Raw genomic sequence first — 26,750 nt, 5'->3', positions numbered from 1 at the left:
TCTCATTTTTCATATTATTTCGTCCCTGGTTTTCAAGAATCCTTGTGAATATAGTCCTTGATGAGGGAAGGATGAGAGGACCTCAGAAAATCTCAAAACACTCTAAGCGCATCATTACCATGAATTGATTTTTTTTCTATTTTGTCCCTGCATGACTTTCCTGCACTTTGAATGCTGACTTATAAATATATCCTTTTGAGATGCATTATGGTTTTAATTTAAGCAAAATATAGATTGGCTTGCCACTACAGAAACAGCACTCCTCAGACAATTTAGAAATGCCGGGAAGAACAATATATTGACAAAGCCAGAGTTTGGTTAGCTTTGCATTTGAAATCCCAAATATGTATTACATCTCATTTCTTTTACTAAAAGGTCTACCTCTCCTACAGCTCTGATGTATTAAAATACATGTCATGCCTCTATAAAGTGGTGAAATGGGAGGTCGCAAATGGGGTCATAAGCACTGCATTGTGTATCCTGCAACTACTGGGATTTAGTTATTATCTTTGCCAACACATACAGTGAGGATAAAAGATGAAGTGGGATACAGGTTTGCTTCTATGAGCAGACGCCTCGGTGTTTCTCAAACAGCTTGCTTTGTTTGTATTGAATTATTTTACAAACCACTGTGAGAAAAGGGTAAACATTAGAGCAGCTTCTCTGACTTGATTCAGTGATATTTCTCAAGTTACCCTCAGCTTGTAATAACTTGAAAGTGACCTGTAACCTCATTATCTGACACAGGCTTACTGGGCCTGTGCATTCCGCTGTGAGGGCCAGGTAGAAATCCATTATGCTGAAACAAATTCATAAACATCAAGTGAAGGCTAATAATTGAGAGGTAAGGAGTAAACCGGGGCACTTAAAAAGCTCATTCAAAATAAAGAGAAGATGGAAAAGATCTCTTAAGAGATTTGGTGGTGTTCAATATTTGCAAAGCACGAGAGGAAAAAATCATAAAAGATCATCTTTGTTGAGTTAGTGTTTCTTAAAAAAAAAGATTTAATTTGTGAGTTGCAACACCGAAAATACAGCAAAAAGGGCAAAGGGTTCATTTTGTCAGCAAAGGGCAAAAGGGTTTGCAGTAGGTATCCAGTATAAGAGCAAGTCTGTTCTCAAGGCCTGAGCTAAGAGCTAAGCCTCTGACTAGGAGGGTCTTCTAATGAGGCCAAAGTCACTTCAAGAAATGGAAGTAAAATTAATAACATCTTTAATCACAGCTGCAATGGCCAGACAGTGCATTTTCAAACTCTGTCAGGACAGTTTATAAGATGACATTTGCCTCAATTCATTAAGGCAAAACCTGCTATAACACCTGTCCTTATAACCAACCATTTAACATGAGCAAAAACACCTGTTTATCACCTTCTCACCTTTTGAAGTTGAAAGTGTCGAAGTGGCTGAGAAGATCTTAAGCAGGCTAAGGTGGGTGTGGTGTGCTATATACTGTATTAGAGTCCAGAGAGCAGTACATATTTCCTGTGTCTTGTACTGCAGTTGAGGGATCAGACTCACCTGATGGTGCTAGCCTTGGTGCTGAAACCTTAATATGTCATGTAATTCTCCATAAATTCCAATGTACCAGAGTTCTGTGCTTTTTAAAGGCTTGTTCATTTGCATCATGTGGACTACTGGAATGCACCTTAATTAAGAACTGCTGATGCACTGGCATTAGGTTTTCTGACTCAATGTGCCAAATCATCCAGTGCAGCGCAGAATGTCTTTAAAGCAAGACAGTGTGATTGAATACTCCCCTGTCTGTTTCTGATTTTCAAGGGCAGATATTTCTTCATTAAAATGTTAGGAAATGTGTTTTTCCTTATCATCGGGGACAGTGCAGTATCATCTCACTATTATCACACAGGTTTTGCATTCTTTGTGCTGGATCAACCTTTAGGGAATATTAATACAGATAACAGAATGTGAAAGTAGCTCTGGGTGTAAAGAAGACCAACCAAGGAATAATCTTGTGGTTTAAAATTAAGTTAAGTTGTGAAATCTAGAAACATTTTATTAATTTACTGCCAGCTGTTTTCTTAATATAAACACCTTTCATATTGCTTATATAAAAAATATATATATTTATATTTTTTTAAATAATGGCACCCACACTTGCTATAATCAGTCACCACATAGTATAAAGTGATCGTTGTTTTTTTTTCATTAAAAGATGTTTTTAATTAAGTTAACGGTGGCACGAATGAAGACTTAAAAAAAAAAACTAAAACAAGGAACAACAATGCAATGAACCAGACGAATTAAATACAGAAAGTAAAAAGACAAAGATGCTAGAATTGATCACAGTGCGCAAATGAATCGCTGAGATCATCAGCCTATAGCGGCCACTCTTTGACGGACTATAAGCAGGAAGTGTCACATTTAAAGAGCAGGAAAAGACGAGCCGTACCTGGCCAGCGCCCGGACGCAGCACCGGGACATGCTGATGAAGGAGCTGGCGCTGGCTCGGGTCTGGAGGGTTGTCTCGATGCCTCGCAGAAGGTCATTTGTCTTTAAAAGCAGGAGCATCTTGCGAGGCACCTTGTTTAAGAGCTTGCTGATCTGAGGTAGATACAGGGCAGCGTTCGTTTGGATCTCCACATCCTGAGCAGAATGAGATTAGAGGTGAAGTAAATTAAATCATCTTAATTATCTAGACTTCCCCATCTCATGCTGTAAAATGAACACACAAAGGAGGTTGTCATTGGAAGAGCTGGAATGCCCTTTCCGTTTCACAATGGGTATTTTTTCACAAGGAGAATTATAAGCGAATCATTTATGCGATACATTCCCCTGCACGATTAAGCATTTTCCAGGATCTGAGGTCATACAGTAAAAGTGTATGAGACAGTATCAAGAATCTTTACAAATGTTACTGACATTTAGAAAGCTCTTAAACGTACTCTCTATAAAGGTTGTTACAATTTCACAGGACACTTAGAGATACTAGAGACTCTGACAAGCACATATCCCTTTTAAGCATTACAACAAGACAATGACACCGGTAGCCCTTACACTTGTGACTGTGCCGCATGCGTTCCTATAGAGTTTCTGATCCAGCTCATCTTAAGAGAGCTCTTTTCACTCACGGATGATGGCAAAATGCTGCTTACGGCAGAAAGGTGCTAACTGGCTCTTATCAGTCATAACTTCTTTCCTCCAAAGTTAATTGAAGTCTTAGTTTCTTAAATTATATTTACAACATACACAATAACAGTATATTGCAAATAAACAACTTAAACAAGAAATGTGAACACATTATTTCAAATTTTGAAATTTGACTAAAAGGTTAATAGGTTGTCCTACTGAAACTACAAACCATACAACAGAATTCGTTTCCTCTTGATTTATACAGTAGTAGTTCAAATGTCCATATCAGCCATCTAGCAGTATGGGAGTGATGTTAAGAGAACAGTTGTTCTAGGGAACCATGATGGTTTATACCAGTGATATTCTCTCCTGGTCCTGAAAGTCCACAGTCCACCAGTTTGAGAGAAAGCTCATAATCCTGAATGTGTAAAGACCTGGAACAGTGGAAAAATAGACCAATTACAATAAGTGACCAACTGATTCAAATCAAGTCATTTAGTCCAGGGTGGAATGGCTACCAGAAGACATAGTGGTCCTCCAGGATCAGGAGTGAACATCAGTGGGTAATACCATTCTGCTTTAAGACTCAGACTCGTCATGGCACCCCCTCACTCCCCAGTTCCCCTACACCACACTCGTCATTGAGATTTCTCTGTTTGATTGACAGGACCTACCAGGAGACGGCCCCACTGGTGCTAATTTACAGGTCTGTAATGGGAAACTGGGAAACTCACACATTCTAAAATTACTAAATCTGTGTAAATGATTTATTGCAGTTCTCTTACAAGTTAGTATTTTGTACTTTTATCAGGTTGAACCCTGCAAGAGCAGCTACTGAGTTTGCCATAGTGCCAGTGACTAGAATAATCTGCCTGGTGACCTGAATCCTCACCCTCTTATCTGAGGGCATTTTCAGTTGTATGATTTCTTTCACTGCTTTGTCTTCTCTGCAACATTAATGGAAACCTCTTGGACCAGGCTGTCATTGTAAATTAGAATTTGTTCTCAATAGACTCATCCATTTGAAGAAAGAAAATATTATATCATATTAAAGAATCAATGATTCAGCAGATGTACTATTACTGAAAGTAAAAGAGCCCTGGTCAAAAACTGAGAAACGAATGGGGAAAAGTCCAAAACAACATGTGCAATATTGAAGAACAGAGATTCAAGAAACTATGCATTGTGAATCCCTAAAGTGATGTGCTTGCAAAGTACTGTTTGAAAATTAAAGATTTTACTAAAACAAATATTTAAATCTGAAAAGTACACAGAACTCATTGGCTGTGAGAACTGGGAAGTCTGTTTGATTAGTACCACAAGTATGATTTGCCATAGGAGTGACTGTCCTTTCTAGTTATCTGTCCTCCTTTAATGTAGTTGGCTAGCAGGAATCAGTAATATTGTATAGTGTTTTTTTACCTACTGGTTGTGCATTGGTTATCTGCTCACAAAAAATACACTTGCAACAGCAACAAAACCATAGAAATAATGGAAACAGACATTTCCCTGCCCATGACAAAACCCGCCTCACAGTGCAAACAGTGAACATTTTGTTCTTTCAACCAATTCTGTTTCTTTCAAGAATAAAGGTTAAATAAAGATTTAATTTCCACGTCTGTTTATAATGGTATTTCTCATTCGACTAGATTTAATTTCCCAATACCCTCAGCCAAGAAAGCTGCAGTGGCACACTTTTCCCAGCTGGGCTCTTTCTGTCACATCACATTTGAGCTGTACAAATAGCTATGCCCATCCCGTTTACTGCCCACCAATAACATGGCTTTCTTAAAGAAATACATCTCACTAATGATAAAACACCACCACTAGTCCTACCTCAAACAAACCGTCTTCTCATTTATTGAACATTTTAATGCTAATTCATTCAAAAAAAACCTCTTGAGTGGCTCACTTAACAGATCTGAAAAACTGAGAGCTGAACTGCTGTTTTTTTCTGCTTGAACAGTGAGGGCCTGAGGCACAATCTAAAATAAATCTTTCTATATTACCTCCAATATACTGCAGTCAGTCAAAGCATAAGCAATTTTATTTATATATAATGCATTTGAATAGGCTACAGCAAAAAAATTGCTATAAATCTGTTTATAATACTTGTTCCCCTCCACTGTCTCTTAATACTATGCAAGTTTTAATTTTGCTCTGCAGTTTTCCCTAATCGTAGCCTTTCAACATTTTACAGCCCTCTGTATAAGCAAGTGATCACTCTTTCATTCTTTTTGCAAGCTAAACGTTTGGAACCTCCAGCTCAGGGTTAATGGACAATCTGCTGGAACAAGAGTCACACGTGAGCTGTGTTGTCGGAATACTGCTGAACCCAATCTGAACGCACAGACTCCTCTCAGCCCCGCGCATGGCTGTTGCACGGACACCTACGTGACTTGTGGCTGGTGCGGCGCTGGTGTGCTGCTCAGGCTGCAGGCGAACACATTTCCACAGTGGCCATGCTCGCCGGGTGCTGGCTTACTGAACCTTAAAAGGCAGGGATTAAAGCCAGGTTTCAAAATGTTAACTGCTCAGAAGAGGTGCCCTGTACATTTGAGCTTCATTTTTTTTTTATCCAGTGTGTGCTGTTTATTAATTGAAATATTTTACCATGAAAATGTTCAGTTTTTCCCAGCCCCGTATATCAGAGCAACAACACATCAAACAAATGGTTACAAAACAAATAGTGCGACTACTGTCGACTGCAGGCAGCACAATAAGTTAATCTGTGAAATGTCGATTAGGAAGAAGATGCTTGCTTGGTTTTGCTTTTGCAGCATGACTGTCCTCTGCCTAGAGCAGCTGGACCAGCAGACCACATGCTGCCCTTAACAGCAGGTGGGAAGGATGAGATCCAGCACGTGCCTTGTGCCCGCACTGATTCACCAGTTGGGACTGTGGAAAATCATGCTGAAACTGTTTGCCCTCCAGCCAATGACAATATCTACATTCGGAGATTACTGCTACTGGCGCAAGTCTGATGTTTTCCAAACAGTGGGCTGGCATTGTAGGAACTGAGCATGTGTCCAAAGTCAGGCAAAAGGAAATTAGCCTAAAAATGGCTCAGGAGACAACAGTTACAATGACATCCCTCTGATAACCTGGAGAGTAGAATGTAAGAGGCAGAGGACATGTGCACAAGAATACTGTACGGTTATAAATTGTGGACTCACATCAGAAGACATAAAAAGCATCAAATTAACTAATGGTGCTTTCAGCTGTTGACCACTGTGTGCACAATAGCACAAATAGCATAAGCACTGTGAAACAAAAAGGAACAGAGGATAGTGTAGCTATGAGGCTATGTAACTAATGTAGCTATTAGTATTCGAGTATACAATAGGTATGCTAATAAAATAAAAAGAACTCAATGTCTTTTCTTTCTCATAATGTCCAAGGTGAGCTTCTTGTTTTCTCTGTTTTTGTTTTTATTTAAATAGGTGAAGAGGAAAGCCTTTGAGCAGCGAGAAACAGGAAGCACAGTGTTTCCTGAGCACAGTGGAGCAGAATGACAGGCCAGCACTCAAGCCCCTGCTAAATGAGGCTCTGGGATGGGCATGTTCTGCATGCAGTCGGGAATCACACAGTCTGGCTTAAGGGAAATCAGATCTTCAGAGAAATGTGAGAAGAATGGCATCTTTGCCAACCAGAGGAAGGGCTGAAGGATACTGCTATAAAGTCCATCACACTTGTGCGCTGATTCAGGTACTGCCCGTCAGCAGTCTTTACATTGAGAATCTTTAACATGCATCACAACCAAAAACACTGATACATTTCTGTTTTGTCAACAGCACCTACTGAGTGCGCACATTACACATTTTTGTGAAAGTCGGGATGTGCCAATAAGTCTCATATTTGTGATTTTTTATGATGCTTTTAGGACACAAACGAGGAGTTGCGCGTTTCGTTCAGCCATGGGGTTAATGGCTGCAGTCTTGCAGGATCTGAGAGCTGGTGAAGTCCTGAGCATGTCCTGCCTTTTGATTTCTGGCAGATGACCCAGTAAAAAAACATGGTTCTGAAGGACTAACCCACTATAGTTAAATGAAAAACAACGCATCACAGAGGAGAAGTACTGTAACATGGACCTCAGGATTACATTAACCTTATATTGCTTTCCCACTGCTACCTACTACTAGTGCCTGAAATTCATTTCTCAACCCGGCCTACTTAGCACTCATTCATTTCACCACTGGAAAAAACATTCACAACTGGAAATATACGTCATTAGCATTCAGGAACAGGGCTTTCCCATGGAGCTAACGACAGGGGTGAGATTGAAAAAGTGCAGCAGAATAAACAAATAGTACGAAATAAAAAAACCCACAGATCTCAAAGTGATTTGGAATCTTAAAGTACTCAAGGTTAATGGTACAAAATTCACAGACTCCAGGAATCCTCAAAAAGGAGGTGAAATAAAATATACATTATGCCCAAAATCTAAAATTAATCCTAAGTATCCTGTTCATTCAAAAACACTCATTTAGCAGTTCAAAAGCAAAGAAAGGAGAGACAGTCTGCATTAACTCTTAACTAAAGCATACTGTTTTTTAAGTACATACTATACACTGATATATAAATCTACAGTATTTATGGTTTTTATATTTGTAGTAAAATGAGAAAGAGGACTCCATCCTTAACTGTGCCCTACTCAATATGAACATCTCTCCATGCTCCACTGCAGTAGTTTGTAGAAGCCCATTACACCTGGTAGGTTCAGACCTTGTGGGAGCTTCCTGGCCCATTAGAAATAGCCCAGTCCTAATAAGGACAACATTGGTCTGACATTTTAGTCTTAAAACTCAGACTTTAGTGTACAAACATTTATGTGATTGAGACATTTTACTAATTCAGCCCTTTCAACTGATATCACATTCTTATTCCCACACTTCAGTCTAACTGGCGTTTCTTAGTCTTCTCCATTGGTCTCAGACTTTCAGTGTGTACAATTCTGTGTGAATGGGCATGTTAATAAAGATAACACAAAATATATAATTACTGTTTTTGTTCTATGAATATGAATACAAGACATTCATGCGTCAATTATCAGAAAGCCTGTTATTCCTAGAAAGGATCAAAGCACCTACACTAGGATGGATAGTTGAGTATAGAATCCAGTCCATCGCAGGGCACACACACAAGGGACAACTTAGAAACACCAATTAACCCAGCCTGTACGAGTTCAGAACATGGAAGGAAAGCAGAGCACTTGGGGAAAAGCCATGTGTAGAAGGAGAGACATGCAGCAGGTGTCCATGTCAGTGGTCAAACCCAAGACCCAGGATCTGGTGCATCAAGACACCACCTGAACACAAAAACAGCACTTCTAAAATTAACCTGATTAATTGTTTTATAATATTGGATTAATGTACAGTAAATGAAAGCTTTCCAGATATTCAGTAGTCCATTTAAAGTAGAACTGTATAACCAGCTTCTGGTTCCTGTTGGGATATTTCCTTATCCTGAAGAGGTAACATGATGTTCTCAGGGAAAATTGTCCTTAAAGTGTTTCCTAAAACCACTTTGTATTCACTTGGCTATTTTCAGCTTTCTTGTTTTGTGTAACAACTGGTCATTTACTTCCATGTCTCCCTACATTTCATAACTACAGTTGGAGTGCTATTACTGAAGAGCTTAGAAGCCATGTAAAAGCTGCATTTTCTATTTCATTTATCCTGTAATCCTTAAATCTCTATTCCTATAATTTAAGGAGTAGGATTAAAGGGTAAATTAAGTGGATTCAAGTTTCGTACTGGTTGTGTGGAATTTAGGGGTTCAAACATTAAGAATTTTAATTTAAAATGTGCAAGTTCTTTATTAATGGCAACTATTTGTGAATCATGAACCCTGAGTTTGGGAAACCATCCCACCTCTCTTTGCAGTTCTTCCTTATCAACTCCTCTACAATCCTCCACTTTTACAAACCACAGAACAAAAAATCAAAGGGATTTTTTTTTCCAGGATTTTTCAGCTTTGTCTTTAAGAAATTGCAGCACCCCCTGGAACAATAACTTATCTGCTAGGTGTTGCTCTGCTGAGTTCACTCCGGGCCGTTTGCTTGTGATACAGGCCTGTTCCATCGTATTGAACTCAGCTCAATTTAGGATTACTCTGATGTTCTGCATCTATTCATATGTGGTCTTACATAAGAATGTTATTTCAGTCCCTAAACAAACAAGTCTCATCCTCATTCACATTGTGAGAGAATCTGTGAGCATTTGAAGAATTGGATGCACCTTAACCCAGAACTATTTTGCTGCTCCGGTTTTCTCTTTGTCTGGCTAATGGTTTGTTGTTTTTCTTGTCGTGTGTGTTATTTGCTGTTGATTAACTCATTACAGGTTGCTCTTTCAGATATAAAAGTCCCTTCATATGATAAGGCTCAAGGAGGTGTATCTGTAGTATAATTGTCACTGATTGCACCTCCCCATCACTGCCAACTTGTTTCGTTGACTGTTACCACCTTGTTCTCTGATCTCTTCAGACCTCTGGAGCTGAGCAAGGCTGGGCCTGGTCAGTACTGGGATAGGAGATGTCAAAAGAAAACCAGGCAGCTGCTGGAGGTGGTGGTGGTTGACCAGCAGATGACACTCTGTTCCATCTGAACCAGGATTTTCAAACCAGTTCCCCCACTATACAGTAGCAACTGTTCTGTGCGAGGTGCAGTGCTTCGCAAGAAATATTAAACTGAAATCTTGACTGGCTGGGCCATGTCAAGGCAATGTTCATAAAAGCAGGGGTGTCACCCCAGTGTCCTGCCTAAATACTGCCCTGTGCTTGTAGCACCTTGTCTCACTGAAGCTCCCCTTAATTCAATTCCTCACTTTATTCCGACCTGATGTTCTCATAGTGAGACTGCCCAAAATTGCAACAGCATTTCATTCTGTCCCTTTCGTACTGTATCATGTTTTGCATTACCTTGGAAAGAAAAGCATGATATACTGTAAATACAATCAATTAAATGTATTACATTTTTAAACTTTCATATCCCTTTAAGTCCTTATATCTTTTCCACATTTAAACACAATCCCACAAACAATGAAAAATCCTTTAGACACGGTTGGACATTTTGTTTGGACAGGCCCCCTTAAGTCATTCGCTCAGATGAACAAATGATCAATGTCTGATCAACAATGTTGAGTTACTGTACTTTGGCCTGAGAGACCTGTGGACCACCCTACTGGCACTGAGACAAACAAAGACCCTCCTCGTGACAAAACTTAATGAGAAAGGTGCACTGCTGCTGACGACACGACTGTATCTGCACTGACTCCTCTGAGGGGCTGTGATGAGTGAATAAGTGCCAATCTGCAGTAGTCACGAGATGCGTGAGATTACATGTAAGGAGCCAGGCAGTGAGCCTTGCCTGTCAAATTCAGATTGATTGCTACTTTTGCACCTGCATACTTGATGAAAAAGCAACTCTGTGCTTGGGGTTGTCGGAAAGAAAAGAGGACTTTGGGAGTTAAGGGAACACTGAGGAAGTCATTGCAAGGAAATCTCCTCTAGATGCAGTCTGGCCACATATCTGAATGTGGATGATTTTGTACTAGCTTAAAAGCAAAAATTAGCCTTCATTTTTCTGTCATATCTGATTTTCATAGGTGTTCAAAGGACTCATGATAAAAATACATTTCTTATACCAGTCATCCCAGGGCTAATCATAAAAGACTTTCACTCCTGGCCTTACTATGGCTTTGTCAAAGACAGAAAATAGGTCGATCCACTTTAGCTCAGATTTATCTGCATTCTTGGTACACCTACTCCTGTGCAGACCCTCGTAGAGGAGAAATATATTCCTCAGATGCAACTATGCACATAAGCCAGGCCTTCACAATACACATGTATGGCTGACTGCACACCTGACACCCATGCAGTGATTTGTGATATGGCTGTATGGGATCTATTTAAGGCTGTCTAGTAAATAGCAAGGGTTGAAGGGAATTCAAAATAGAAAATGACTTTGTGGCTATCAGTGAAACAGATTTGCAAGAAGAGAAAGACTTTGTTTTCCCACATACTGTTACTTAGCACTGTTAACCAGCATTCCGGCTCTTCACAGCGATCTGTCCCAAGACTAGGCTTTCTAACCACCTCCCATTTCTTGTACAGATGTCGGTGTTATCATATTATTTCTAAAGGATTTCACCTGAAATCTAACACTTTTTCCTTTGCCACCCAAAGAAGGCTCAACAGCCAAAACGTTGTGTTTCCTTTCTTCTCTTTTCAGCAGGGAATAAACCTGTTACTTGTTCCTATACTTTAACTTATATTCCTGGATCTTCTGATACATTTAAAATGTTACTAAGACAAACATTTAGGCACAGTTTCTGTAGCTCCAGGTAAATTTCTATGCTTAAGTTTGCTTTTTTTAGCCACGTAATAAATAAGCTATGTTCTTTTTGTGAGTACGGGAAGAAACAGAAGTGTTCTATATTTATAACAGAATTTGGTGTGGTGACTAATCCTTTACACATCAGAATTCCTTGCTATAACTGCTTACGCCAAGTCAGCTGCAATCTTTAAGGAAAGCAGCTGTTTTCAGAAAGGCTGCAATTCTTATATTAAAACTTACCAGTACAAGGTTTCATTTAAGGTTATCCATTTGGGAAAATGGGGAGAGAAGAGAAAATGTATAACATTCTTCTTTTTTAAAACTTTAAAGATAACCTTGAATAAATTCACCAGTAATTGCAGTTACTTATCTCTATCTAAAATCTGACACACCATTGCAAAAATGTTGAGTGCATTACATACAGTACTTGGCAAAACATGCATGTGTTGGCTCTGTGTTGCCTGTTTGTTCGGGACTGGGGATGTTTCACATCAACATTTTTTGAAGCCCTGCATTGCTCTGCAGTGCCTCCTCTAGGGAGAAGGACCATTAAAAATCATAATACTGATCATCCCGGACACTACAACAAATGACCTAATATAATCTCCTCTCCCTTGGGACAGACGCAAGCCCAATTACAGGAGCAAGAGTCTATTCTTCCTACTTTACATCCCCATTATGGTACACAGTGAAAGGATTCAAGCCCAGAGCCATTTCTTCCTGCTTCCTCTGCGTGGTCTGTGAACCTTGTTGAGGTAGAGAGACTGGATGGCCCATAAGAAAACTAATCTACAGTAACTGAGTACCATGAATACGCCCTTCCTGAGTGATGCAGCGAGCAGGGAGAAAAAATATCATTATTTATTATTATTATGATACAAAATAAATACATTAAAAACATAAAATAATGAAAAAACTAACGTTCCATTTTTTACTACCTCCAAAACTAAGCTCAATGAATGCATTGTAGACGGGCTGTAGGTGGAAACCTGAAAACCTTGTTTCCCAGAAAGCAGTGTGGAATGATTTGCCATTCTTGGTCACCTGACCAACTGGGGGAAGACAACTGGTGAAAATGACAGTTCAAACCAGGAAGCTTCTACACGTTCGTCCTTCAGATACTTTCCTGCTCTGTTCTCCATCAGAGGCGCCGTCACCCAGCCCATAATTAATCATCACACTTAAAAAGAAAATATAATTTATAAATGGAGAGAGCAGTTTATTTTTAATTTAAATTGTTCTTTTTTTATTAAAAAAATAATAGTTCATTAATATAGTGCTTCTTGGTATGTATAAAAGAATATATTTTACCTTATTAAAAAGAATATAAAAGAATTTCCCTGAGACACTAAAATATATGATGGCTTCCTGGAAGTCTGGTTATAAACGTGATAATGCATTTTGTGGTCACAGTGGTATGTTTTGTTACAGTGCTTGCACACTGATAGCATCCAGAAAAGGACCATAATACAGTTCAACGTGTTGTCTGACGTTCACAGCATACATGCAATTACTTTCTATTTCAATTTTTAACAGGCTGCTTGTCTTCACATGTCTCTGGCTTTGAATCTGACAGAGTGAATATCCAGGTACGCTGAGATCAAGCACTGCTCATTTTTGCCACTACTGTTCCAGACAACAAAGGCTTTCTGTTACTGCTGTTGTTTTTAATCACACACAGCATCCGCTGTATGTGAACTGTGCATGAGTTCAGCCCTCAGCATTGTCGGCTTAATTGGGAGACTGTGCCGTCTAGTGCTGTAACAAGTGCCAGACTTGAAAAACTTCAGACAGAATAATGATGTCTTTTATGATGATAAAAAAAATCTGACATGAAGAGGGCAGCCTGGGTTCACAGCTGACCTTTTTTTTGTTGCATTCGGAGGAGTCAGCTTCAGTCCAGAATGACAGGCCCAACCACTTCAGCAATGTCTTGCACAGTAGGAGCCAGACTGTAACACGGATTCCCATGAAGAGACGAAGGCTTACATCGGTTAGAAAATGGCCCAGCAAATGTTCTATAATAAAGGCTAATTTATTTGAAAGTGATGGAACAATTGTGCAAGAGCCCACATTGCACTGTTCAACTGCTTCATAATGTGTCTGTGTCGGGGGGGGGTACAATTTTTGAGTTAACCTTTTAGTGTCCAAAATGTACGGTGCATTACTGTACAGTCAGAATCCATCAAAATTAATCTGCTTTTACCTCAGATCTTCCTGGCTTTCCTTATAGGCATTATCCCTGCTACAGATATATCATACATTATCCTTACTACAGATCTATCTGTCCATCCATTTTCCCAACCACTTTATACAGTACAGAGTCATGGCAGAAGCTGAAGCCTCACCTGGCAAGCAATGGGCGCAAGGCAACCTGTACACCCTGGACAGGACACCGGTCCATCACAGGGCAGACACACCCTGTACACCCTGGACAGGACGCTGGTCCATCACAGGGCAGACACACACTGTACACCCTGGACAGGACACCGGTCCATCACAGGGCAGACACACTCACAAAGCCCGGACAGGACACCGGTCCATCACAGGGCAGGGAAAAGACATATTGATATATTAGTCCCAGTTGCCTCCTGATTACCCTGATGACCCTGAGCTCAATCTGAGCTCCTCTGGCTGGCTCTGTCCAATGTCTCTACCACAAGAGTACCACCAGAGCCCATGTGCTCCGTCTGTGGAAGAAGATTAGCACATTGGTTCTGTGACACAGGCCAATAAACTGCCCTTAAATGGACTGGAGGGCAATATACCAAAGTGTGAACTGGGCATTTGTGGCTACTGAAGTTAGGGTGATCAGTACAGTGGTCAAAGGGCATGCTCAGCAAGTAGTACCAGAGCGCAGGAATTTAATGGGGGCCCATTAACAAACTAAGAACTCTTTCTTAATGGCACTGTACCATTCTCCCCTATGGAGTGAGAACAGAACTGGACACTCAATTCTTATTTGCATTCCTGCAGCCACTATGTCCTGGTCCAAGTCTCGACACCGGGGGCTGTTTGAATGCGATATGTAATGAGCAGGGCACGTTCTCTCAGCAGTGAAAATACATCTCCAAACCTGGCTTACAGCTGCCCTGAGAGACTAGACTGCAGTTGAATGAGTGGGAAGTTCCAGTTCTAGCTCATCTGATGGCCCATCTGGACAGACCGACAGCACATCGTCAGCCTCTCGAGTAAGCTCCAAGAGACTGGCATGATATGCATGAAGTGTAATCACCCTGTCAGATCTCTCCACCTCAGGATCCAAACCATTCAGCCTCTTCGTGATTGCAAATTTTGATGCTAAAGTTGGGAGTGAGGCATGTAACTTATCTCCTGGAGTAAATGCAAGTAATTGAGCTTCCCCAAATGTAATGCTGATGCTGCCTGGAGCAAAGTCCCAGCATAGATAATCCTGCTCTCAGGTTGAATCCATACTGATATTTTTTCAACTGCTTAGATCTTCCTCCCAGATTTAAAAGGAAGAATATTCTATGGCTTAGTCTGCCCCCCCAGCTGTCTTCTGATTACCCTGACAACTCAATGCCCTCCAACCCCGCCTCCTCGTGCTCTCAGGCCCTGCCTCCTCGTGCTCTCAGGCCCTGCCTCCTCGTGCTCTCCGGCCCCGCCCTCCTCGTGCTCTCCGGCCCCGCCCTCCTCGTGCTCTCCGGCCCCGCCCTCCTCGTGCTCTCCGGCCCCGCCCTCCTCGTGACCTCAGGCCCCGCCTCCTTAGCTCCCCCTACCTGGCTCCACCCCAAATACAGTTTCCATAAAGATTGATTTCAGCTGACTGTACAACTTCAGTTTCATTGTTGATAAAACAATTTTTTATTTTATTTTCTTTTTCTTGCTTCTTGTTCAAACCAAGCCAGAGTTTCCTTAATTTAGGATGAAAAATTATATTCTCATTATCATCAATGTTCTTCAAAAGACAACAGGACAAAGAAATCCTTATTTTTCGTGGATATTAAAAAATAAGTTCAAATCCAAGGCAAAAGTCCATTGCTTAAAGATAAAAAATAAAAAGATATTTCGGAAGTTATTTATTTAAATTAATTACTTGGATTATCAAGGGAAATGCTTTCTGTCCTGTTAACTTCCTTAACTAGAAACCCTAGTAAGGTAAAATGTACATTCATTTGGATTTAGAAGGAAAGGGGTTAAATCTTCACATTCATTACCTTCCTGAGCCTAGAGGGTCTTAATTTTCACTTGGCATTCATTGGCTCAAAGCTCAGTAGTTACTCTTTTCATTTTAGAATAAACTCAATTTTAGATAACAGACACAGTGCTAACAATGAGAATATGATTGTGGGCCTAACTGAGCCTCCAGAGGTAAAGGTGTTTGTTCAATTGAACAGTTCTTTCTCCTCCATCAGACTGAGGAGATAAATTTAAAAGAGAAACTTTCAGTTAGCTTAAGGAATGACAGAATGAGAAGGCAGTGTGGAGGGGAAGACCCCTGGGATCATACAAGCAGTTTTTCCCATCACAAGTCCGTTTCTCCCTTTGATCTGACTAAAAATGAATTAATATATTTCAAGCATTTGTATTATAGCAATAAACTGTGTTTTATATCAACCTGTAAGCTTGCAGGTGTAGTAGTCTCTGGTATCTCTGATAAAACAATGAAAGAAATTGTTATATAACCCCTGGACCCCCTAGATCTCAGCCAGGTGTTGCACACTTTATCTTTATCTAACCTCTTAGAGACACTTCCTAGTTACCTACAGCTGTAACGATATTCTATGCACACAAAAATAATAAAAAATTTTGTTCTCAATACACTATGAGAACATTAAATATATATCCATTATTCACTTTTGCTGCCTAACATCTTACTTAACTGTACTGACAACAGAGAAAGTGAGAGGCAGACAAGGCCAGTATCCACAATGGAGGAATTAATTGATTACAGTGAGCAATTCAAGAATGTACAGTAAGAAGGCCAAGGCATGCACAGACTCCCCAGTCCATCAGATCTTGCTCAGCTGAATGGTAAACACTACACATGAAATATATTTATCCACAGTTTGAGCCACTTGACTTCGAAGGTACACGGAATGACAGAATAACGAAAAACTGTTTGGACGCTTTACAAATAATTGCTGAAGTCTCTCAGTCTGCGTGACACGACAGTGACATAAGTGACTGGAGGCTGCGAGACTCTTCTTCTGGTGTTCGTGATCAGAAAGATATGAAAACAGGCCTACGGACTTTCCACTGGGACCTCTTAACAGCGCAAAATGAGATTGATCTGTACACTATATCCCAGTGTAATAACTGCTGCGTGGTTGTAAAGCACTGAGAAGCTCTGACATCAACCTCTCTGCTGCAGTCAGACTGTATTGTGTTTACTGTGCAACACTATCCTACCCACTTGAATGACAAATGCACTTCACAATACACAGCATCCACTCATGTCAAAACACACTCTAGCCCTGATGCACTCTTTAATTTTGAATTTTGGTCAGAATAGGTGAGTGGCGGTTATTACTGATAAGATAAATCCATCTGAATTGTCCTCCTTTCAGAATGTGATATGAAACATACAGTACTCCTCCTAGCTTTCCATGGCTTATGGTATTTGAAATTCGTGCCTCCAGTGCATGAGGAAAAATACTTTTTTATATTCCTTAAGGATGAAGGACACCTACTGTATAGTGGACACTGGAGGAACAAGGCTGTTCTGGGTCACACAGGGTCACAATTGTGGCCTTCTAATGCTTGGCTTTAATTAGGAACCATAACTAGCAATTCCTGCAGATGAAGACATTGAAGCGAATGCATAAGCATGGTATAATTCAAGGCATTTAAATAATCTGTAGCATGTTACACCAATGAGGAAAATTGTGGATATGCTTCCTAATAATTAATTTAATATGTTATGAAGCCACCTGAAATTATTGAATACGTTTTATGGTTTTGCGACTTTCTTACAGTAGTAAATAGGCTCTTAGTTCTCTCTCTCTCATCACCCCTCACTTGCTCTGTCTCTGAAAAATTGTTCACTGCCCCCTGGTTACAATCATCCCAAAAATTCATGTAGTGGGTAACTAGGCAACAAAGCTCTATATCCAACCTTTTAAAAAATTAATTACTGTTTAAATTTTCACTTTGAATAAATATTATGAGGCTGCATTTGAATGCTAACGGAACACTGTAACAACTGGTTCCTCATTTCATTAACTAATAATTAGTAGGATGAATGTAACTTCTCCAGCTTCACAACACTTAGGTTAGTTCAAATGCAAAACAAACAGTCATTCTACCAAACCTTTCTATGCTATCTGGTTAATTATATGGACACTTTTGCAAGTGAATGTAAAAAAGTACAACTGGCTGTCAGATCGGTGCATTGATTGTTTGCACACAACAGAGCTTTAGGTCTTACCAACTGATTACAGTCCTAATGAACTGGAATATCGCTAAGTAAGATAGCATTCAATTAAGCCTGTGTACTGAAACAGTTGACCTCAGCACATTTAACAGATGTGCTCCAAAATAACTAAATGGCTTTGATGACACTTCAAGTCATTCATGTACAATTACAAGTACATCAGTATCCAAAGAATAAAAACCCACATTTCTCAAATTCATACACATCTTTTCCAAAAGTCCATTTGCTCAGGGTCTGCTTTTCACTTGGATTTATTTAAATTCCAGTGCTCCAGGAATTTGATCTGATGTACTGATTGAAACCTCCCTGCAAATTTCTTATGTTTCAAAAAAACTGAAAGAGCTCTACAAGACAATGATGTAGAACACGAAACAAAATGCTTTCTGTGCGAATTAACCAGCATCTGAATGAACTAAACACTGCACTTTATGCATTCCCAGCAAGAGACCTGTAGAGATACTGTACAGATGTCTGGACTATGCCTTTGGGTAATAAGTTAAACAGAGGTTTCTTCTGCTGTCAGGTGACATTCTTAATGAATGAATGACTCAACATGTTCTAGTGAAGAAGATCAAGAAGTCTGGTCTCCAGGAGAGCTGTAGAATGAATTTCTTATCCAGATGTTTTTTTTTTTCACTTCACTTTCAGCTCTTAAAGCCGGTGTGAAATGCAAAAAAAGGTTCCTATTACAGGCGCAATAGCAAGCAGTGTTTAAAAAGTAATATTTAGATCATCTTGACATGCAGTGAGAACACTCAGTCAGGAGACTCTGTGGAAATCAGCATTACTCACTTGTACTAAAGTCTTGTACAAATGGGAGCAGCTGTACAAAGTGACTCTGTTCACCACTTTGAACCTCCAGTAATAGAGAAATAGGGTCCTAATAAATGCAGTCGTATGAAATACTATGTAACTATTAACCAGAGCTTTTACACAACCAATCACAGATGAGAACCCATGGAGAGACACTCAGCATTAAGCAGTTAAGAAGCGAATTACCACAGGATTTGACTGGTAAATTTCAACACAACTATGGTGCATACTAATGTAAAAATGATCATCATCATCACCATCCTTCATAATCGATTGTCAAATTATCAAACCAGAAGGGTCAATGAAGCAAATCCTAATGACCCAGTGACTATGGTAGTTTCTATGAAAAGCCAATCTCAAAAGGTTCCACTTCCTCTCTCTACACTTATGTTAAGCCGCGCTGATAGTCAGGATGAGAAAGGTGGCTTTTTGCAGTGAAGCAAAAGGCCTTTATCACGTAAAGCATACAATAAACTCTGGTGCTTAAAGTTAAGTTTGCCGCCAATTAGGAATTAAAATACAAAATGAAAACGACATTTCAACGAGATCAGGGGATGCGATGCAAGGGTGAGGCCAGGCAAACTTTGCACAGAACTGAACTGAAAAATAACCCCAAGCTTTTAAACAGGCTGCAAACTTCCCACTCACCAGACGGAATGATCATCAAGCCATTCAGCCACAATCTTATGCTAGTCAATCATCCAGCCAAGCCTGCTGGGAAGGCAGACACAGACACAGGGTTAAGGTGGAAGTAAGTCCCAGCACACCTGGGAAGAGCAAGCAATTAAAGTAACAGAGGCAAAGATGGCTGCAATGCTTGTCTTAAAGTATTAAGTGTGCAACGCTTTCTAAAGCAACATTTGATTTGGTTAATAGCAGCCAATTAAATCTTGAAGACATGTACATGGGAATCATGAATGATGTCTATGAAGTGGAACCAGGGCACTGTGAAGCCTACAGAATGAGGGGCTATGGTGGGGAGCTATACGAATATCAGCAGCAAAGGACTTAAATTATATTGTCTGTAACTCTGTTGTACTGGGATTACACATTAAGTATTCCACTCTCTCACAGTGTTGAGCTGCTCTGTGGGTATTTAAAAAAAGCAATTAAAAATCATCCCTGCTGACCAATGATCAAACAGCCATTCTGCAACACTGAAATATGGAAGAAAGTAGAGTGTGGAAGAAAAAACTCTGAACCCACCGGGTCCCTTGCGATTCTAAATTCTCATTAATAAGATAAATATGGCAGAAAGCATACTTCAAAATAAATAAGAAGTTCTTATTAGAAGATACAAAAAATGAAATCGAGCATTCTCAGAAGGCATCTGCCAGTAGCTGCACATCCAGTTATGAGCCTCATAAGAAATTAGTATATAAAATACACATTAAAATTTACAATAAATCATATTTCATGTTATTTAATATATTTGTAATATTACAGAAGTTTAAGATGTGAGCTTTTGGAATGAATGTTCAAGTTAATTGGTCTCTTAAATAAAAAATAAACATTAACTGCACAAATTTCTTCTAATGCAGACATTTCATCTCTTTTATGGGTCTTTAAATATTCAACAGCTTTATAGCCGGGGTCTCTGTCTGATGAAACAGAGTGGTCGAGCTTCCATGCTTTGCCTTGTGAAAGGATTTGGTTGTCGCTCCTGCTCTGAACAGATTCTTTCTGACAGCTCCAATACAACCATTTAAACTTAACAAAATGAGAAAGATCTAAAAATTTGCTGTGACCCATGTTCTCATTGAATGAATATTTGCGTACTTGCATCAGATATCTTGATCTTTCGCTTTTTTAAAAGGGCCTAAAATGTTTTTGATATTTTAAAATGCACTGTAGTTTTATATCAATGATTAAAACAGCTGTAAGAGCGCGAGATAATAAATCATTGTTTCTTAACAAATAATAGAATTACTTGTGTGAAAAATCTGGAGTTCAAAAAATGTATTTAATTTAATCTTTGTTTAGCTACAGTATGTATTCTGAAGACAAAGAGATTTTAATCAGACATAATCACAGTTTGACTAAGAAATTAAAGTAAAAAGAAAATGGCGTTGAGGTTTCTGGTGTGATTAATCACCTTGGTCTTTAAGAACCTGAGCCTTGTGTTCTCATTAACACAGTGTAATTTGTACTCTAGGGAGAGCCATTATACCACTCAGATGTTTGACTCACACCAGGTAACGGGACAGAGAGTCAAGTTGCTATAATTGTCTCTAACCTTCGGGAAAAAAAAGAAAAAGAGCATTACAGATGCCACTCATGCGCTCCAGTGAGAGTGGAGTTCTTAAACTGCTCTACCGTGTTTCAAAGAACAGCTCTTTAGTACCTCTTTTTTAACAAAAGTCCTGAATCTTAAAACTTAAATGGAAATCAAATTAACATGGTGTTGTACATCTCCTCCTATTGCATTTTTTTATACCTGTTACCTGTTCATGAATTACCATTAATTTTACTCAAATCATGTTCTTGCTAATGTTCAAGTGATTTTATGTTTTACAAAAGTTTTGATAAAATGCTAAACAAAATGATCAAAGAGCAGATTGCTGCAGACCAGAAGAGAGAGAATGCTGGCACACCAGCAGAATGGGCCTTGCAAGTTCTCCTAGGTAGGAAAAAAATAAAGAGCCTGGAAGCTTGTCACTCAGAAAAGACCCTCACTAGCATGAAACCAGCCCTGTAATCACCTCTGCTGTGGCTCATGGGTCAAGCGGACTCCCAGGAGACCACACAAGAGGCAGTCATTAATGTTCCTACAGATAAGGTCTTAGTGGGCAATGATCCAAAAAAGGTTTAGTGAGCACTGATGTTTTCAGTGAGGACAAGCTCTTCCTGTCCATTTTCAGTCATCTTCAAGAAATCTCTAAGGCAGTCCGAAATGTCTATTAATTATGCCTAAAACTTAAATCAGAGAAGGAAGAGCACGCTGTTAGTACTGTAACTACAAAGAACATGGATCACAATGCACCTTAACTTTCTGCTTAAACCTCCATTCAAAAGCACCTCGATACCGAGTCAGAAGAAAATGCTGAGCTATGACTAAACACTTAGTGGGTGACTCACAAATTCTGTCTTCAAAGTAAAAATGGACAGAGGTGAATAGAGGTATCGGTATTTCCAGAGTGCTGAATACATTTACTGTAAGTAGTTCATCAAAATTAGAGCAAAGCCTGAACAAAAGCTCTATACATTTTTTATGTAGCCGGTACATGGCCTTCAAAGACCCTCGGGGCAGGTTTAAACCTACACACACAATTCTGATCCTTGAAGAGGATAGAATCACATCATCAATAACAGGAAAGCTAGCAGAGTGTTCTGGACTGAGTGCTTGACCTACCCAGCACTTGATTCACATCTGCCATAAAAGGTCACAATTACTACACAGCAAATACAGAATATTCCTAAACCTTAACCCTCTGCAACTCATTATCTTGACACACCAGTCTGGTAGTCTTGTTTTAAACCTTTTAATTAGATACCCAGAGCAGCTATAACATTACATTTCTCAACAGGTATGACTAGGCGGCTGTAATAATATGCTGCCCTTTTGAATTCAAAATGACACTCTCTCCGTAAATAATATTGTTCAAATAAGAGGCAAAGCGATTCAGGTAGCTGCCCCAGTCAGACACCTGACACAGACACAAAAGACTGCAGGGATGTGCTACAGAACAGGCTCCAAACTCATGGTCAGCCGGCTCATTTTGGAATAATAGAAAAAGATAATAGAAAAACTAATTTGATGATCCAGTTTAGACAGCTATGAAGCCATTTACAAATTTCAGACATTTATTTTCTCATATCTCTCATCTCTTATCCTAGATATTATGATGAATTTGGTATAATTCATTACAATAATAATAACAATACAATTATAATTGTAATTTAATTGGAATGGCTTTCAAAGCAGAGAAGTATTTTTTGTTGATGATGAGGATTCAGCAATACAATAAGGCAAAACCATTATCAATCTCCTTTTCATCTTCATAGTATGAGTCTATTAATAATGATAAATGTTACTAATGTAAAATAACTGAATAAGAACATTGCTACAAATAGGGAGTTATGAAAATAGAAAATATCAAAAATAGCCCAAGTGGATTAATCAATAAGTAAATGAAATATTCATAAGCCTCAGCTTGTAAAGATTTTGCCAAAAAATTACCTGAGTTATAATTAGAGGCAACTGAGTTCTTTTTTCTTTGACACAGGTTTTGGGAAAAGAGTAAGAAGTCAGGCACACTGGGTTCAACAAATATTTATTAACAATGAGAATGACACACAAAACAACACGCAACATAAACATGCAATGTACAGGTTACACTCTGTTGAAACTTATAAAGAAAATGCCCCATGCCTATGGCTATGTCCTGACCAACCAGAAAAATCCCAGACTTGAATATCAAGTATTCAAATCCTCTATAATTCCTACAAAGGCCAAAAGAATATAAAGCCACCTTCTAAAACAACAGAATATGACGTGTATTAAATCTCTCTAAATCTGGAGGCAACAAAGTGAATGGGAAAACTATCTCCCTATACTAAAAATGCACCCAAAAACCAGGAGAGGCTGTTTTTTAATTAAGAGATTCTCCATACAGGAAATCAAAGTTACTTAAAAACAACAGATAGGCAAGCTCTCTTAGCAAGATTCAAGTACTTAACTCGAACCTGGTCTGTCTAGATGATCTGGATAAGGACCTCTTGCCTGGAACATGCATTATTTTCTGTGTCCTCCACTCTCCTCTCTGTCTTCCTATCTCTTCCAGAACTTAATTAACCAAGGTAAAGCAGAAATTATTTTGAGTCTCGCACCCAGCACAACTGCAGTTATTACCATAATTAAATACCATAGTAAATACCATAGTTCTTTCCTTACCAATAACTTCAAATGTTTACCCTAGCCAGGTGTTAACCACTGTATCTAGATTCTTAAGGACACTTCAATAGTCACAACAGCTGGAACAATACTGTATATCTAGAGAGAAAAACCAATGAATCAGATCTAACACTACTGATACTAGGCTTTGAAGGATTGAGTAGTCATCAAGAATTGCTATACACACTTGATTTGAAGATGCAGAGACTGATGATCTAAAAATACAACTATGCCATTCCCAGGGTGATACTGTCCCATCACTAAAGGCAAACTAGAGCAATCAATAACCTTTACAATGTTTTATTAAGATTATATACTGCTACTGTGAAAACCCAAAAATACTTATAAAAAATAATTATATTTTCTTGCCATTCACTGTATTACAGTGGATATATCACTATACAGTATATTATATCTAAAATTTGAGCATTTTTAAATAATGTTAAAATCAGTAAGAAGAGCAGCTCAATAACAGTTATTAAGTGTATATATCCAGTTTTGTTCTCCTTATCTCCCTTATTTATCCTGGCTTTTACCTGTCAATTTTCCGAGATACAAATCCTCTTTGTTTCTGCTGAGTCTTGCCCAAGAAGACAGAAAGCAGCACACACAATATCAAGATACAGTACATGGAGCAGAATAAACCATCAGCAGGCTGCCAAGTATGGAGAAAGATAGGAAACAGAAAAAAGCCTATGTGTACAATTTTCAATTTTAAACAGGAAATTAGGAATAAAAATTTCCTTTTCATTTTGGGTCAGTTTGTCTTTTTGAAGTTTCTATTTATTTTTTCAGTTTGCAAAGAGCCCTGTAACACACAAAATTTAGCTATGATGTAAATCATATTTCAGAGTAGCACACTTTCAGTGGAGCTAATAAATACAGTTTTAAATTCCTCTTATCCCAGAGAAGAGCTACACTGTACCAGCAGTTTTAGTACTTTTATTTCAGAGGCCTCTGGAGACAGCACTCAGTCTTTACAACAGAAATTCACTGTCATGTTTTAATAGACAGAAAATCTCTCTACTTCAATTCTTTGTATTTTATTATGGCTTTGGTTAGGCTAACCAATTACCAGTCACTCAGTGCAGAATATTACCAAAAATGTATTTTTCTTGCATGCTAAAATATCAAGTCTCAAAGCCACTGACAGAATGAATTACATTGCTTGTTCAGAAGTTTCTGTACAGGAGAAAACTTCATGTCATTTAGCAATGTTAACAGAAGACAAAGTAATAGCAAATGAGAATTCCTTTATGTTACAAATCTGCAAAAGTTAAAAGGCTGGATTCCTTGAGCAATTATACAGACTTCTAGCAACAAACACATCCTTTCACAATGCAATTTTGGTGTTACAAAAAATCTGACTATACTTGTAAGAAACAAACTACATTAAAAAAACTGAAGAAACTAGTGAATGACGTGCTGAGGTTTTCTCAAAAGTAACTGCAGGAAAGGGTAGTGAAACAAACTGTCTGTGAAGTGAAGAATTTCACCGTTCACTGTTTTGCTATCTTCTAAATAAGAAGAAAGTATTATGAAAATCATGATGTGGAACATAACAGACCTGCCCATGTCAGGTGAGAGTGCTCTCATGCATGCAGGGGCTCTGAAGAAGGAAAGCCCTTTCAATAAGGTTATATACTTAATCTATTTATTGTTCAACTGATGACCTGGAATATCCTCTTAAGAAAGGAGGAGACAACAGAAAAATAATTTATCAGCACACAAACCTTCACCCTTTCTTCCCTCCCAGCCCACAGATTGGTTTGTGATTGTCAGTGGGAGCATTTTTATAGCGTGTTAAATTTAACTATAATGTCAGTTTGAAGTTGTTAAGCTTGTGGAGTTTCTCTTTTTTATAGAACGAAAGCAAACAGATCACGCATTCGACGTAGCTCTCCTGTCACTCCGCAGGGCTGCAGAGGCTCTGTCACATTCGCAGCGGCTGCTGAGAAGCAGGAAGGTCAGGGGGCTGTAGCTCTTAATCCAGAGCCAACATTTTCAAGCACTGCACTTATCCACCACCTTCAAGACCTGACGGCTTTGCCTGGCTGCACTGACTACTATTCTGTTTGAATTTTACAAATGACAAATGCATTTTATACAGTAAGTCCTAAAAAACCTTATCACAATTGTTTGAAGTCTAGGAGTAAAACTGAAAAAAAAAAAAGACTGTCTAGGGTATAATGCATATGAAGAAATGGTATTGATTATTCTTCATTTATTTAAACATTTACGTTTCTTGCAAACTGGTGGTTACTTTGATCATCTGAGTGTTGTTCACAATTGAAAATAGCACATATACAGTATGTGGCTCCCGTATACAGTGTGTATACTGTAGCTCTAAATAATGTATAGTTGCGGTACTTTACATTTCTTTCTAATGCTTAAGAAAGTAAAGCCTCTCGCACCTGGTAGGATCCCCGCACACAGAGGCCAGGACTGACCTGAGGCCTGCAGGGGAGAGCTCCTGTGCAGAAGCCATGACTGGCAGAGCTCCGCCCCAGCTGTGTGGGCCAATCGGCTGTGCTGCGTCAGTGAGAGCCGTCCCTCCCTCCTCGCACGAGAACCTGACACAAGTTTCCAACATCCTCAAGCGCACGGGCAGCATCAGCACCCAGGCCTCCTCAAACCTCCTCAAACCTCCTCAAACCAGAGGACACAAGTGGAAGTGCATTTCAGACTGAGAGCAGGAGGCTCTTCCGTACAGAAAGTGTTGAAGGAGCAATTACCTACCTTGCAATGCAGCTGAAATCAAACCAGTGCTGTGGTTTTGCTCAAGAAAGACCTGGCAGAGAACCTCAGATCAACTACTAGCAACCAAACAAGTTAGTTGGGCTGAATGCCCTCATCTCCTTTGTAACCCTCTTTAAAACCCTGCTCTTTGCAAAAAGACATAAAAGCATAAAATCTATGCAGTGGGAAGAGTGTAAGGATAACTAAGGATAACTAGCAGCTTCTTGTTTTAGAAAACAAAAATCTTTCTCCTCATTCTGTTCTTTATAGGCATTATCATAGGACTTCATGGAATTTTGTTAATCTATTTCCTAAACGTACTGGTGAAAGTAAATGCTGTAATTTATAAAGTGCTTAAAAGCAGAAGTGCAAATAAATTCTTGCTTTTGTTTTGTATATTTGTATATCTTTGCTTACTTCAGTGTAAGTGGCTTTTTTGGGGACAATTTTAGGACCCTGCTGTGATGATGTAATGAAAT

At 39.1% G+C, this 26,750-nt stretch overlaps 1 protein-coding gene across 5 annotated transcripts in view; it reads right to left on the bottom strand.

The window, feature by feature from the left end:
* Positions 1-26,750, bottom strand: part of adck1 (aarF domain containing kinase 1) — a 170,825-nt gene that overhangs the window by 18,278 nt on the left and 125,797 nt on the right. For all 5 annotated transcript variants that reach the window (XM_088647425.1, XM_088647426.1, XM_088647427.1 and 2 more), the window contains one exon: positions 2,411-2,604. In XM_088647425.1, coding sequence (XP_088503551.1) covers positions 2,411-2,604 — 194 coding nt within the window. The remainder of the gene's footprint in view (positions 1-2,410; positions 2,605-26,750) is intronic.

The sequence above is a fragment of the Lepisosteus platostomus genome, chromosome 10 (assembly GCF_059453375.1).
Source record: "Lepisosteus platostomus isolate fLepPlt1 chromosome 10, fLepPlt1.hap1, whole genome shotgun sequence".
Classification (NCBI taxonomy): domain Eukaryota; kingdom Metazoa; phylum Chordata; class Actinopteri; order Semionotiformes; family Lepisosteidae; genus Lepisosteus; species Lepisosteus platostomus.
This window is presented reverse-complemented; position numbering and strand designations above follow the sequence as displayed.